Raw genomic sequence first — 15,731 nt, 5'->3', positions numbered from 1 at the left:
GAATGGTATTAACAGACTCTCTTTCTTTGCAGAGGGTGTGGTGGATATGGACTTGTTACCGAGGACAATGATAGACTCCAATTTTACACACATGCAACAACTGAAACTTTAAGTTTTAAAAGCACCATAGAAAACATACAAGAACAGATCTTTTTGCCTTATCTCAGTGGCAGGGGCACTAAATTCATGCCCACGTTTATCTAAAAAAAACTAGAAAGAAGTAAACATGCAAGTGTTACAGATGCAAAATTTGCAATTATTCCCATTTGTTTTGAGAACTGTTGCTACAAATGCACCCAGTAGTTTTACTCTATAATTTGAGGTACTAAAATTCACAGCCAGTGGCACCTTCTTTAAGACTGTTGTGATGGGCTGAAGGGGGTCCGGTCTGTAATTCGGCCTCCTGCAAATAGAGGGCGCTGAGCCAGCTGAGGGTTTCCATTACCAGGATGAGCTGGACGGTGATATCTATCTCAATCTTGGTGAGTGAAAACAGCATGATTGCGCGGGTCTCCGCTACTCCATTCGGCCAGTATTAGGAACACCTGATAGCAAGGTCGTTTGGTGTTCGGCGGAATGCAGGGGCATACAAAAGGGAGTGTGCTGTCTCGCCACTTTCAGTTTTTGGGGCGAGAAGCCAGAGACAGAACTACTACAGTGAGGGGCGAGATGGGTGCTGTTTTCACATCTTCTTGTTTCCTTTACAAACAGACCATGCCGGGAAGCACAGGGATCTTCCTACAGCACAGGATTGTTTCGGAACACGACTGGTTTATTATTTTATTTGTTTGGATTAGCACACCACCACCTGCCTTCACGTTGCCAGTATTGTACATCATTGTTTATTATTGTAATTCTCAAAATACTGTATTGGACTTGAGTTTGTTCTCTGCCTCACCCCCTCTGGCCCTTGGCCATTCACAACTGTATTTATATTGAGGGCAACACAGTTGATATAGCCTTCAATTTATGGCTTTGGTACAAGTATTGCTTATGTTAATGAATTAATTTGAAACTGAAGTACTATTCAGATATTCTCATGTAACACAGTGCACACTTTAACACTGCTGACTTTCTTTAGGCATAATACTTTTTCTACTTAAACTTTTATAAAGGGTTATTTAGGGAGGTGGCATTTCCTTTTACTGACATAAGACGAAAGGAAACATCCTTTTGCACATGGAAACTCTTGGCAACTGGCTAGCTGAAACAGCAGTATTGATGTATGTTGTTTCTCACCACAGCGCTGTTCATATTTCTTAAGAATTTATTCGTGTCCCTAATGGGAGCCATGGAAAAAATGATCCTATGTTCTCATTTTCCAGACCATAAATTGAGCAAATAGTCTGCAACAAAAAGGTCAGTGTTCCATGCATGAAAACTTCCTAGACTGAACTGTGGATACTGGTCAGCAGTGAAACATCACACGCTCTCTAGTCAATAAAAAAGTGACTCTCTGGTCAAGCTGAAGCAATTATTTTGTGTACTGGATACAGGGAAGGACATGTTTGACTAAAGTAGTGGTAACATAAATGTGTGGCCCATCTACTCTTACTAGGCCTTAACCAGTACTCTTTTTGACTCAAATTTGTATTTCCCTCCAAAAAAGAATGAACATCAAATGGTTTTATTTTTTAAAACAGCAGCCCATTGTTATATTCAGTGTGAACACTGTTACTCTTTTGTTCAACTCTTTGTGTTCTTAATGTTGCCTGTGTATAACTGCGTTTACTAGTTGTTATCTCCTGTTAAACATCTAGGGAAGCAGCATTTTGTATCATAGGACGATTATCTAATTATTTGTGAATGGTAGCCCTAGCCTCTGGGAATTATTTTGCTTTATTTGACAGAGGTCCAGCTCTACGGTGAGTAAGATATATCTAGGTAATATAAATGTGACAACACAGTTAATCAATTTTAGTATATCACGCACCACCACGAATGTATAGTTTAATTCGTACGTAAACAAAAAAAGTCACATGATTGCTACTGATACACTCAATGCTACCATCATTAAGCTATCGGCGCGTACACAAGCAGTCACTGAATGAAATCTATTCTTAACACAATGGAAGAATGTGTGCGATTCTAACCAACCTGGAATGTTGCTCTGGCTTGCTTTTCTAAGTGTTATTGCCAGGCCCTGAAAAATATTATTAAATAAGGAGCTAACGCAAGTAAGAGTCAGTTTAATACAAGTTAGTGTTGATGGAGGCGGATAATTTAATATATTTGGTATAAAATAAATCTAACTACAGTAACAACCTACATGTTTCACCTATTTATTTATTTTATTGGTAAATAAGGATAGGGATTTACATCCACAGGCATGCAACTCCAGCATTATAAGCCTGCCCAACACAGCCAGAAATACAGTACGGGCAGTAGAAGCTCATAACTAGGCTCCATACTGAATATTTGGCAATATGTTAGCAACACTGAAGGGCACCATGTCTTTTTTTTTTGGGGGGGGGGGGGGTATTTTACAAGCAGGGCTGTTTTTGGTCACCACAGCAGGGAGAGACAGTGATTATATGTGTAACTTGGTTTACCACCTGCCTTTCACACTGCATATTAGCTTAGTCTTCTCTAGAGTGCTCTCCAAGCTCCCTCCCCTGTCCCAAACAAAAACACAAATACACTTATCGAACCCCTGCCTCTACCACAGCTGTGTTCCCCTTTGACACATCATTGTCATATGTACATAAAATTAGGCTGTCTCTCACCTATGAACCAAAAGCTTTTTCATTTTGTGTTTAAGGTTTTCAAAGGTCTGGTATCTCCTTATTTGATTGCTCTGATAGAAAGGACAAGCATTGGCCATAATTTACACTCTCAGGATTCTGTTATTTTGACTGATTCAAGGGTTCGAAAATGTATTGGAGAATTATCTTTTGCACGTCAACTCCCGAAGACGTGCTGTTAGCATGAAGATGGAATTTGATAATCTTTCCATCTCTGGTTTTAAAGACTGTATTAGGGAATTGCTTCTCCCTCAGTCCACATTAACAGATTTCTACTACTCTTAGATCTCTGTATGCTGCTGATTAAGTCTGAACCACACATTTGTATATGTTGTTTGTACATTGTAATTGTTTTTTGTACATTGCAATTGTCTTTTATTATTTAACAGGACCACTTGTAAATGAGGCCTTGGTCTCAATGGGTAAACTTCTTGGTTAAATAAATAAATAAATAAACAAATAAACAAATACATGTTTTGGAGGCTACCTTGCTCGAATGTTGAAAAAAATCTTAATATTGTCTGATACAAGCCAATTATCTGATACAAAGAAATTTAGATCAAACTCATAGACAGGATACCTATATTTACGAAGTTTAATTTCCCTGATTTATACATACAGTATAGGTACACTCACATAGCAGTACAGAACTATATGTGACAAGGCTCATAAAAAAAAGCTACTAAAGAGCTTGTATGAAGTGTGTTGCTGGTTTCAGTTCACAGGAAGCCAGCTTACTCTTTGTCAGTCTGCTGGCTGCAACACTGGTCATGGCACCTTCTTCTGCTCCAGAAAGCAAGCCTCTAGAAATGTACAGTAAGCTGGCACAGGTTTGCAAGTTTCAAACTAAAACATGTTGGCTTAATGGGATCCAAGTTCATTGGTTTTCAGGTTTGTTTTTGTGGGAATTTTCTGTGTGCTAGCCCAAGTCAAAAAGAAAATGCTGACAGCACCCTTTGGCAGGGTGGAGCTGCAAGCAATACCTGTTGAACTCCTTTTTGCTCTTTAAAAAAAGAGCCAGTGGTTTCTGAAGCACAGTACAAAGCAGGACTGTTTCTGCATGCCACAGTTCTGACCGCAAGGTCTGACCTACATAAAATAACTTGCACTGTACCAACATGAAACACAGCTAGGCAATCCAAAAGTCACTGCTGGACAGCTTTGCAGTGGAGTAAAGCAGCTCAGCAGAACCCTGCTGGGGTTCAAAGCAGAGGTGATGCGTGGGCCGAGGAAACCAAGGTCTATTTTTACTGTTCAGAGGACAAAAGCAAAACAAAAAGGGATGTGACTTTCTGCAAAGGCCCAACTTGCTTTTCAATATTTCTGTCCTACTTCTATTGCCTTTTAACACTGTTTTTTTTTTCTTTTGGATGCTGATTAGGTATAGTATGGTGAAAATGGGATGTCCCGCTCATTATTTCACTGTCACAGACTGACTGCTTGATCACAAAATGGTCACCATTTTTTCCCAGCACTAAAGCCCATCCAAAATTAGCATGGTACCTACAATACATGTGTTTAAACAGACACAAGGCACCAGATTACAGTAATTATAACGGCTTTCTACAAAATAAACATCTTAACCGATAAAAAACAATAACGAAAATGAAATTGTTGTACAGCCAATAAACACCGGAAAACAGTGGGAATGGTTACTCAATTCACGTTGACCTCCCCTATCCCATTAAAATAAAGACTAATACAAAAAATAAATACCTTTCCCAGTGCAGCTGGGCAATGTCCCTCCTTCCTGACTTGTATTTATCATTGATTCATTCTGAATACTTTAAACCCGCCCCAACTACTGAGTGACAGCACATTCCTACATTTCTTTTGGAGACCCTGCTTGCGAGATTTACATTTAAAGAGGCGGAGGATTTAAAACAGAATTGCAAATTGTAGCGAAATGTAAAAAAATGCCTACACACAAAAGCCCTAGAAGAATGTGCCCGTAACCATAGGGATTTCGTTGTGGAAGACAGCAAAGGAAAAGTACAAGTGTGCAAGTACTGTCGAGTTACTACTGTATTTTGACAGAAAAAAACGTCCAAGTTGGAAAGTAACCGAAAACAATAATTTCATACGGTATATAAAAAGCAAAAGTCCCGAAAAAAAAAAAAAAAGATTTACATAAAACTCAAAAATAGCTAAAAAAATATGCACCGAAAAATGAAATGAATAAAAACCAAAAAACAGAAGTCCTAATTATAATGGTATAAACAGGAGAGCTGATTCTAGGTAGTATGTTGATATGTACTTACAGACTTGTACAAAATACTGTAGTCACACATGCATTACATGAGAATGTGAACTGATGTGAAGGCCCAAAGAACAGCAAAGCCACACGCAATATGTATAGTACATTCTTTGCAAAGAAACATACTTAAAAAAAGAAGCCTGGGAAAGTTAACCTGTTAATGACAATCATTTTATTTACAGTCCAGAGAAAAATACATGATTAATTCAGCACCCCGAATAACAAATATAAAACTCCACAAACAAGAATGTTCAATTTGTGGCGGTAGTGTAGTGCTCCGAACCACAGACCAGGGAGACTGAAATCAGCTAAGAGTCCTTCAACAGTATCATTTCATACCATTGTTACTGGCAAAGAGAGAACACCCTACACATTTCCAGCCTTAACCTGTTCAGAAGGTACCACTTAGGGCTGGGCTAGCACACTCACTTAGGTCAGTGTGGCTTAGGAGGAGCCTAGTTATTTTTCCACTGCAGAGCCAAAGCTGTGCAACTAACGTCACACGCAATGAACGTGTCAAGTCGCACTTAGATAATGCAGTATTAAGAGGTGCTGTTTTTGAGTTGAGAATGGCGGCTCCAGAGATTATGGTTGTATTTTTCTTAGTTTCGTTCTGTATCTATTACTGAATACAATGACTGTACTCCCTCAGCGACCGAGAGCTGTTCTCTCTCATCCAACTCGCTGCCCGCCACGTTGTTCATCTTCCTCGATTGTACTGACTGAAAATCATTAACCCCGTCCCTGGTTTCACGGTTTGGTTCTTGCTCAGCTGGACAAATAGCAAGTGGAAAACCACCCGTACAGGCCCTCATGACTCGAATGTACCAGTGGAAAAGGGTAAATATATACAGTACACAGAACTATCACTGGGATCTCAGTTTGTCACAACAGTACTAAACTTCACATATCTCTGACTCAGGGACAGGGAGTGTGCTTTAAGAGTCAAGATTGACATTCAGGGAACATTTACAGTATGCAAACTATCCTTATAATGAACATTCCAAGAACATATCTTACGTAACTTTATGAGAAACATTAAAGAGGCAAATGGGTATGTGCAGTCAAGATTTGGTTCCCAGAGTTACTGCCCTCTGCCAAAACAGTTCCACACCCTCGCGCATAAGAATCTCCTCCTCATTCTTAAACTGCAGGCAAGGTAATCGTGTGCAGTATATATGCCTCTGTAGTTGTCCGATAGACACAGGACTTCATTTAGTTTTGCCGGGTGTCAGTCTGCCTTCATAGGAGGCTGTGTGGTCCAGTGGTTAAAGAAAAGGGCTTGTAACCAGGAGGTCCCCGGTTCAAATCCCACCTCAGCCACTGACTCATTGTGTGACCCTGAGCAAGTCACTTAACCTCCTCGTGCTCAGTCTTTCGGGTGAGACGTAATTGTAAGTGACTCTGCAGCTGATGTGTAGTTCACACACCCTAGTCTCTGTAAATCGCCTTGGATAAAGGCGTCAGCTAAAATAAACAAATAATCTAGTTTAGGTCAACAATCAGCCTTGTTTCAGTGTGGATTATGTCTGCACCATCCATTTTCAGGCAGAGAAAACTGCCAAGCCTGCAAATACCCTGGCTGAAAGCCATTACCTCATCTACTACTGCACACCACTGCAGCACAAAGGGGGAACTTGGCATCAGTTCTTCCAAACGCTAAATAGAAATGCATATGCAAGACAATGATGAAGCAGGCTGCGCTATATCACTGTGACTGTGAAGATGAATCAGGTTTTTCAATTCATGGCACAATGGTCCTGAATATTAAAAGTGTCTTCCAATAGTCCAAAACTCGCTGTCTTAACCCAACTTTGAACGTTGTCATAACATGAAACAGTTTTCTGCTGTTTTCTGCAGTTTTTATGTGATTTCAGGATTTCAATCAATGATTTCAATCAAATGTATGTAATTATGCGCTGGATGGCAGGGCTGCGAGGTGAGACTCCCCCCTCCCTTTCTGCCTAATTGAAATGAATGTGCAGCAGGTGGCCACGTGGCAATTGAAGAATTGACAATTAACCCTGGTCACCTGCCTTTAAAAACAGGCTGAAAAACCAGTTTCTTGGTTCTTCTTTGTGCGTGCTGTTCTTTTGTTTGGTGCTTTGTCTGCAGTCTGTAGGTGAAGGAAGAGCACCCTCATGACTGCGTGTGGAACCAGGGTGAGCTTCCAATGATCACTGTGTGTTTAAACAGGATCTTAGGTTTATCATAGGGATTAATTCAGGGGGAATTTTAATCCCACAAAATTTTTATTTAGTTTGTGCAGGGAGAAGGTTCCTGAAGCGGGACATCCTTTTTAATGATAACACCACTTGGCCCAAGCTTGGACACCTTTTATTTTCTAGCTTTGTTTTCTACAGTGTTTGTTTTTTGTACTGTTTTATATATCCATGTGCCTGTGTGTATATATCCTCCCACACTAGTGCTATTATTGCTAGTACCCTAGTGGCAGCCACAAACACTGCAACCCCTTGTAGCGTTTCAAATACAAACCCTCTGTGTCTCTCCCATCTCAGCGGATACCCACACGTAACAGCACATCCGTTACAGATTGTGACGGGGAGTACCCTGTTGCTGGTTCTTGAGTGCATGTGTGCCTTTCGGAAGCAGCTGGGACATGCAACAGGAGACATGTTGCTAAGCAACTAATTGAGCAGGTAGGCTCGCCCGGGGCCGAATCGATTGGGAGGCCCCGCTTGGCTGGGGGGCGTACCCGGTTAGCCTGCGCACCGCTCAAAGTGTCTGCGCCACAGCTCGAGGTGACTGCAATGCCACAGCTACACAGGCTCCTGGAACGTAGATAGTAGGTTCCTGGAACAGGACTTCCTTTTACTGAGACTAGCGCTTGCCACTTGTGTAGAAAACTTTTGTTTTTAGTTTTGTTTTCTTTATTAAATATGGCACTAGGATTACCATTGTTGATAAATAATCAGTTTATTCATAAATATAAAAAATATTGATTAAAATGTGTATTAGGTCAATCATTTCTGTATATCAATTATTATTTATTTCTTAGCAGACACCCTTATCCAGGGCGACTTACAATTGTTACAAGATATCACATTATACATTATTTCACATTATACAGATATCACATAATTTTTTTTTTACATACAATTACCCATTTATACAGTTGGGTTTTTACTGGAGCAATCTAGGTAAAGTACCTTGCTCAAGGGTACAACAGCAGTGTCCCCCACTAGGGATTGAACCCACAACCCTCCGGTCAAGAGTCCAGAGCCCTAACCACTACTCCACACTGCTGTCCAGTGTTACTATTTCATTAAATGGCCATATATATTTAAATTTAGTAAATTACTTAAATAAATCTAATAACACTTGAATTCACTTTAATTATAGCTCAGTGATTTTTGGAGTAAATGTTCACTTGAAAATTGCCAGAAGGGGAGCTGCTGGTGAAAGGTGAAAGCTGAAAGCAGCGGTGTCCGTTTGAGAATGCTCGCTTTGTGCCTTGCGGAAATTTATTTAGCTTACCCAGTTCTGCTGGTGTTAAGTGAGGGAAAGTGTGTTCCCTTTCAAGTATGAAATGTAACCAGTACTGAATGGGTATTTACCTCCTAAAGACCCAAAACCTGAACAAGATATAACAAAGCTGCTCAGCCAAGCCTCTGTGACGCACAGATCTCGGCGCCATTTTTCCTTTCAAGGAACTGTCCTTGCAGAGTTGCTGCATGAACGTTCGGCACCGCCTGCCCTGCCTCTCCCTTTGGGGTCCCAGGGTGCGGATGACAGGTTCTCCATCGCCGCCTCGGAGGAGGTGTGAAAACAGGAGCTGGCGTTCCCATCTGAGGACAAGGAGTCAGACAGTGGTTAAGCTCTCCCTGTCGGCAGAGATTCTGCCATTGATCAAGAGGGTCACTGCAGTCTTGCAGGTGCCCTGCTATACAGAAGGGGTGAAGCAAGGCAGTCGATCGTCGAGGACGAGCCTGCCACCTGTCCCGTGTCCCCCCCAGTGCACCCGGATTTTCACTTTGAGATCCAGTCGTCCTGGGTTAACCTGGTTACAGCTCCTGCTGTTTCCCGGTCTATGGACACCTTATATAGGGTGTACGATGCAGATAATCTGGGCCTGGCCAGTTTCGGCCAGTGGAGGCTTCTATTGCTGCATTGGTACAGGCGCCTAATTTAGCGCTCCTGTCCAAGGACGCTATCTGCCCAAACAAGCAGTGTTGGGCCTCTGAGGTGATCCTTAAAGCGTGTCTATTCGGCCAGTGTGTTCGCCGCACGGCTGGGCAACTTTAACAGTATTCTGGTAGCCTACCAGTCACATTTGCTGAGGTCCCACTCTGACAACCACAGGCCATCAGCACAACAACTGGATGAGTTGCGTCTGATGAATAAGAACCTGCTCCGTCTGTCTAAACTGATACCTGGCTGCACTGGTAGCAGCAGCTTTGGCTTTCCCAGGCACGTGTGCCTGATGGGGACAACATGCCGTTGTTGGATGCCCCTATTACACCGGATGAGATGCTGCAGCGCTCTCACCGTGCATGGGATTTCACGAGGGAGCTGGTGCGTTTTCTTCCAAAAAAGCGACCACCCCCAGTGCGCAAACCCTGGCAAACTGCCACCCCAGGCCCAAGCAGCCTCAGGGACAGGCAGAGCCGGCTGTGCCTGCTGCCAGCGGTGGTATTCAGAACCAGCCCGAGGCTGTTCGCCACGGAGGCTATAATAAGTTCTGCCACCCAGCGCAGAGGCATCTCGGGGAGCTATCTGGAGTATTGGCGTCAGTGCACCACAGACAGCTGGGTGCTTACAACCATTCAAACTGGCTACTCTCTGGAGTTAAAGCATGGCCCCCCTCCCTTTCGGGGTGTGACTCCAACATCAGTCACAGACCCGCAAGGCGCCACAGTGGTGTCTCAGGAGTTAGAAGCTCTGCTGCAAAAGCGGCCTATTTGTATGGTACACCCCCTTCAGTGGGAGGAAGGTTTCTATTTCAGGTACCTCCTGGTGCCCAAGTGGGATGGTGGCCTCAGACCAATCCTCAACCTCAGACAGGTCAACCTGTATCTGAGCCGAAGGAGGTTCAAAATGTTGACGATGCAACAGCTGTTGCAGTCAATCAGGCCAGGCGACTGGTTCACCACTGTGGACCTCAAAAGCGCCTATTTCCACATCCCCATAAAACCAGCGCACAGGAAGTACCTGCGGTTCGCCTTTCAGGGAACAGCGTACCAGTTCCAGGTCTTGCAGTTTGGCCTTTCTCTAGCTCTAAGGGTCTTTTCAAAGTGCATGGAAGCTATACTGGCCCCATTTAGACTCAAAGGCATCAGAGTACTATTTGGACTCATTTGTGCCCAGTCTCCAGCTCAGGCAGATGCTCAAACGGAACTTGTCACCGGCCACCTTCAACGGTTGGATCTTACAGTGAATCATGCTAAGAGCCAGCTCACACCTTCTCAGACAGCCTCCTATCTAGGAGTGTGCTCGGACTCCAGGCCCATGCAGTCCACTCTGTCGGGCGGCAGACTGCAGAGAACAGTTGCCTGTTTAGAGGTCTTTCAGCTCAACAGAGTGCGCACTGTGTTTTTCTTTGTTTCGGTCAAATTCTAGTTGATTCAGTTCTGGTTCCGTTATTTCACTGTGCCATTTTTCTTTTTTAAAAAATTAGAATTACTGGTACTTTGTCTGGTTCAGAAAATTAATCTTCATACCATTCTTCAACAGTTTCTCCATTAATTTGATTCTGAATTTTTTTTTAATTTAGTGGTTACTTATAGACTTATAGACTTAGAAAACGTGGCAGAGGAATTTCTGTCAAAGGTGATGTGTCCGTTGAAAGGTTGTGTGGGATTAATGTATGACTGATAAAACACAGCTAACCAATCAGAGAGCAGTATTTTTTCCAAGCAGGTTTATAATTTAGATTACAACCTTTACTGATTGTTTTCCTCCCAGACTTCTAAATACAGCAGTTGCTATCCAATAAAAACAGGCATGCGGTTATTAACTAGAGCCTGCTGCCATGTCAGGTTAGTTTGAAATTACAACCACTATTTCAAGACAAAGTCCAGGTACTCTACGTCCAAAATAATCTGAAATGTAATGGATTCAAAGCAGTAAACACATTGCCTGCACATAATGGATTTATTAATTGGCAGAATTTACAGTGCATGACTTAAATACAGGCCTGGTTACATACATTACTTTACCATAGAACACTGACAGATTCATACTGTGGTTTGGTGTATAAGGCTAAGCTGCTTCTGCACAGATATTACATACTGTAGCAGATAAACATATTTGGATATTTACTGATTTTAAATTTACAAACACTTTAAAACGGCTGATGAAGAAACAACTCCATTCAACCATAAGTAAATTACGACGTGTTTGTCATTTATTAACAGTGGAACTTCACGTAATCGTAATCGGTGTATGTGACAAGATACACACAATTGTGTTAACATATCAACACATTGTTCTTGCAAAGCAAAAAAAGATGAAACTAATTATAATACAAGTAATCATCATCAGTTACCTGCTATAAACAGGGCAGCTTGAATTACATCACTCAGTACTCTGCAAACAACAAAGCATGCACACTGGCTGCCTGTACTGCAGAGCCGTTGTTTAAAATTATGTATATATGTGGCAAAATATTTAACTCACTGTTGTAAGTTCACACACAGGGAACTGCCGTGATTCTTCTCAGCACCCAACTATATTTTAACAGGCAATGCTAATTATGTTGAAGTAATTGTCTACGCTGTCCAGCTCACGACACTGACAGTACTTGGACAATTTAAGTATAGTCCAGCATAATAAAAAACAGTCCAAGAAGGTAATATCACCATTGCAAGTCACACACTTTATATTATGGCGTACATAACTGACATCTGTATTAACATTGTTTTCCTTTAGAAATTCAATTGGCGCCAGTTAAATTTGCAATATCAGACCTTGCTACACTTTAGTCAGAAAGGTTATAAAACACGCACGTAAAAAAGCAAATATGTAAACAATTGCTATTGTAAATGACTGGGGACATACTGTATGTATATACCTGATTTACAAGCACTGTGATAACAAAATTCTTATGGTATGGTTCACTTTTGTCAAGTTAAGTGAGCATGTTGGTTTATTATTAATATTAACAATCCTGTCATCAGTAAGTTACTAGATTGACTAAATTGCCACATGCACTACGTCCCTTAGAGTAAAGAGTAAACTGCCACATGCAAAACAGTACATGTCATTATACCGGACTGTAATTAAGAAAAGCTTACCTGGACCTCTGGAGCTCAAACGCAGTGTTGCTAATCTGCCCTGGTTCCAGACAGCAGTAGTTCTGAGATGCTTGCCTGGAGAAAGTGGCAGGTAGGATTCCCTGAGTGAATGACTGGAGCCTCCCTCTCGACACTGCTGCTACTGCAGGGTAGGGAGAGCTGAACACAGGCTGCCCAGCACCGTGCACTCCGCTGGCAAAAACATCTCTTTCCTGGTCGGCACACATTGGTGCTGCAAGCGGGCTCATCCCGAAGCCAGTTCGCGAATTGTACAGCAGAGCGTGGTTGGCTGCAGAAAACGCTTGGGCCGCTGATGTTGCGGCAGCAGGGTAGATCCCCCTTTCTGCAGAAACCAGGCTCTGTCTAGTCCTCGCTTCAATGGCCCCATCCGAATTCTCGCCCTGATTGTCATCCTGCACCGGCCGGCCGTCTAAAGAGATATTGGTAAGAAAAGAAAGGGCTGCCTGTCTCCTCCTGGGGTCTATGCGTTTTCTCGCGTGCTCGATGCTGGAATGCTTTATCTGCAATGTGGTTGGGCTGCTGCTGGTGGCAGCCGCCATGGTCTGCACTAACGCAGTAGATTTTTCAATGGGAATGTGTTGTTAGTGTTTATATGTGCACCGCCTGCCTGCGGACGCTATGAAGCGCTCTCACAATAACAGTGGGAGCGAGTGTGTGTGAATGTGTCAGGGAAAGGAGGTGAGGAGAGCGTGTGGAATCACGTGGGCGATTAAAACATTGTTGCAAAAAACACATCCCACAGCCAATTAGAATAATATATGTAGGAAGAGGGTGGACTTTTTTTCACTGCCACCTGGTCTTTAAACCGTTACAGAGGGGGGTAGGGCAGTGCAGAAGCTCCTTGTGAAAGTTATGTAACTATTGCTTGAATGTTGTATCCACATGTTAAACCCTTGCATACCTTAAGTACCCTCTTACGTGTGCAAGGCAAAACCAACAAGCCTAGTTAAGCAGTGGATCATGCTGAGATTCCCCTGGATTAGTGGCATCACTCTAAAGTGAAGCAACTGTGAAATACAAACGTGGACCTAGTAAATACAAGGAGTTACACCACTGCATAAAGTGTTGATAATAAATACATATTTCTATTCAATCATGCAGTGCAACACATTTACCACACAACAGTGATCCAAACGGCACACAATGATTTAATGGTAAAACAGGGCCACATTCCAGCTGCTGTATACCTCATCGCACAGACATGTTCTAGGAACACACCACTGCACATGCCTGCCTTAGTTGTATTGTATATGCAATACACATGCTGACTTGGCTGTCACATTACTGAATATAATCAAAATTAAAATCGCATTGTGTTGAGCAGTTTTGACAAAGGCAAATCCTCTAACATTCTGTGTATGGTATTATGGAACAGCAAGGGCAAACTGACAAGGATTAATGTGGGCTTAAACCCAGCCACTAGAATTAAGCCTGAATGGGTCTTGTGATTGTAAAGCAAATAATTAAAATCTGCTTACTTAAGGAATGTCAGATTTTTACCTTGCCCTTGGAAACCGGGTCCCTCGGAACAACCAACTCAAATCAGGAAAGAATCAATCTCTCTGGTGCATTAATGCCCCCACCCCACATGATGTTTTTCATTTCTATCAATTGATCAAAAAATGTATCGGTGGATCACACCTGTTGTGTGCAAAAGGTAAAAGATAACAATCTAAGAGAATATTAAGGGGAAAAAACCCAAATGCCACTTGATGAAACCCCCTAGTACTAACTACCCAAATGCATAAAAGGAGAGGACAACCTTAAAACAAATAGTTTCTAGTGTTCTGTCAAAAGTGTGTAAAAGGCAAAGGTACACAGATGTCTTCACTCTACATATCAAGCCATATAGTGGACCCCAGTGGTGTTGCTAGTAATTGGGTGTGCCCCCTCATAGCAGCAATGCCCTTGGATTCAGAACACTAAGGTTGGAACAATTTGTTGCCAATATTAAAAACGTATCAAGAAAGTTTAAGAAAGCTTACTTAGGTTGTAACTGTTTTTTTATGTAGTTATTAAGAAATTGTATTTGAGGTGAATGTTGTCTAAATTGTTCAACTTTAACTGAATGAACTGCTGTTCCTCCCAGCCTAGGACCCTATTGAAAATGGAATGAAATGGTATATCCTAGTGCGTGTAAATTAAAATATATATAATAGCATCACAATAATTTACACTGAACTATATTTAAGTACAGCCATATGCAAATGTCATTTACTTGCAGGGGTCATGTGTAAAAGAAGGCACACACTTGAAAATAAGTTTGCAGATTTATATCCAGAAAACTGTAACATTGCCACATGTAGCAATCAGACTGCCGTCTGCCTTATCAGTTAGCAACATCCTCTTGAAAGCTCGGAGAATCGCTTCAGTCTTAAATTATTGCCAACAGTACGAAAGTGCATTTCTGTTTATATCCTCCAGTCTGGTGCCAAATTAGACAATCGGAGGGCTTCTAACCTGCATTGAAATCACTGCATAGTATGCAGGATGAACAGTTATCTACCGGACAGGAAGGACTTTGTAAATATGTAGGCTGTCTCAATAGTTCATTGTTATGTGATGGTCAAGACCTACAAACCACACTCAACCAGTTTTTTTGTGTCTTCCTAAAATCAGTTAAACCTATTTTATATTTTTAATTGCTACCGGAGACCGTTTATAGTTAATGCAAGTGCTTAAGGGCAAATCCAATGCTATTCTTTTACCGAGGTGGTGTTAGAATGCATTCTTCTAAGGCCTCATTCGAAGACAAAATGTGATCCTTAGTAATAGAAGCAACACATGATTTTCTAAATTAAACAGTGATACATTTTTCCTAGACAACATTTAGGCAGTTGTCTATTATTAAACAAGTAAAGAAGTACAAAAACCGGTTGTATATGACTAGGACATTTTAGAATAGCATTTACAGCAGGATATTGAGAATTATGTACTATCTGTGTTCATTTTACACTATGAGCATATGTTCTAGATATTGCAGGAAAATGCGTATTTTAAGTAAAAATAATAGTAACAATTAATTTGCATAGCTACTGTTGAACAGAAAAAGATGTGAAGTACAAAACAAACATTTCTTGTTCCTTCACAGGCAGGTTTCACTAGTTGCATCAAATTTGAAGATTACATTATACATACAGTACTTTTATATATATTTAAAAAAAATAAATAAATAAAAATAATGGAACACTTACTAAACATAATCATTTTTTTATTTTCTTTTTGTTAAGAGTGTGTAGTGCTGGGCATGTAGTATGTGTTTCATTGCTGCCCTCTACTGCCTATGTCAAGATAGATCTTTCTGCATTTAGAAAGTTTGTTTTACATGCAGATAGGCAAATGAAGAAAAAAAGTTATACAACACATGTAAAATGGACAGAAGAATCAGTGGTTACTGTGCATTTCATTTTTCTGCTGTACTTGGTTTATGGTTTTTAAAGCAATACACAGAAA

At 41.4% G+C, this 15,731-nt stretch overlaps 1 protein-coding gene across 3 annotated transcripts in view; it reads right to left on the bottom strand.

The window, feature by feature from the left end:
- The window catches only part of LOC117399617 (CDK5 and ABL1 enzyme substrate 1-like), a 46,814-nt gene extending 33,858 nt beyond the window's left edge, over positions 1-12,956 (bottom strand). For all 3 annotated transcript variants that reach the window (XM_033998906.3, XM_059022071.1, XM_033998909.3), the window contains exon 1: positions 12,258-12,956. In XM_033998906.3, the coding sequence (XP_033854797.1) occupies positions 12,258-12,817 (560 nt within the window). In that variant the 5' untranslated portion in view covers positions 12,818-12,956. The remainder of the gene's footprint in view (positions 1-12,257) is intronic.
- Positions 12,957-15,731: the final 2,775 nt, after the last annotated feature.

Source organism: Acipenser ruthenus, chromosome 4 (genome assembly GCF_902713425.1).
Source record: "Acipenser ruthenus chromosome 4, fAciRut3.2 maternal haplotype, whole genome shotgun sequence".
Classification (NCBI taxonomy): Eukaryota; Metazoa; Chordata; class Actinopteri; order Acipenseriformes; family Acipenseridae; genus Acipenser; species Acipenser ruthenus.
The sequence above is the reverse complement of the archived record's forward strand: the minus strand, read 5'-3'. Positions and strand labels throughout refer to the sequence as shown.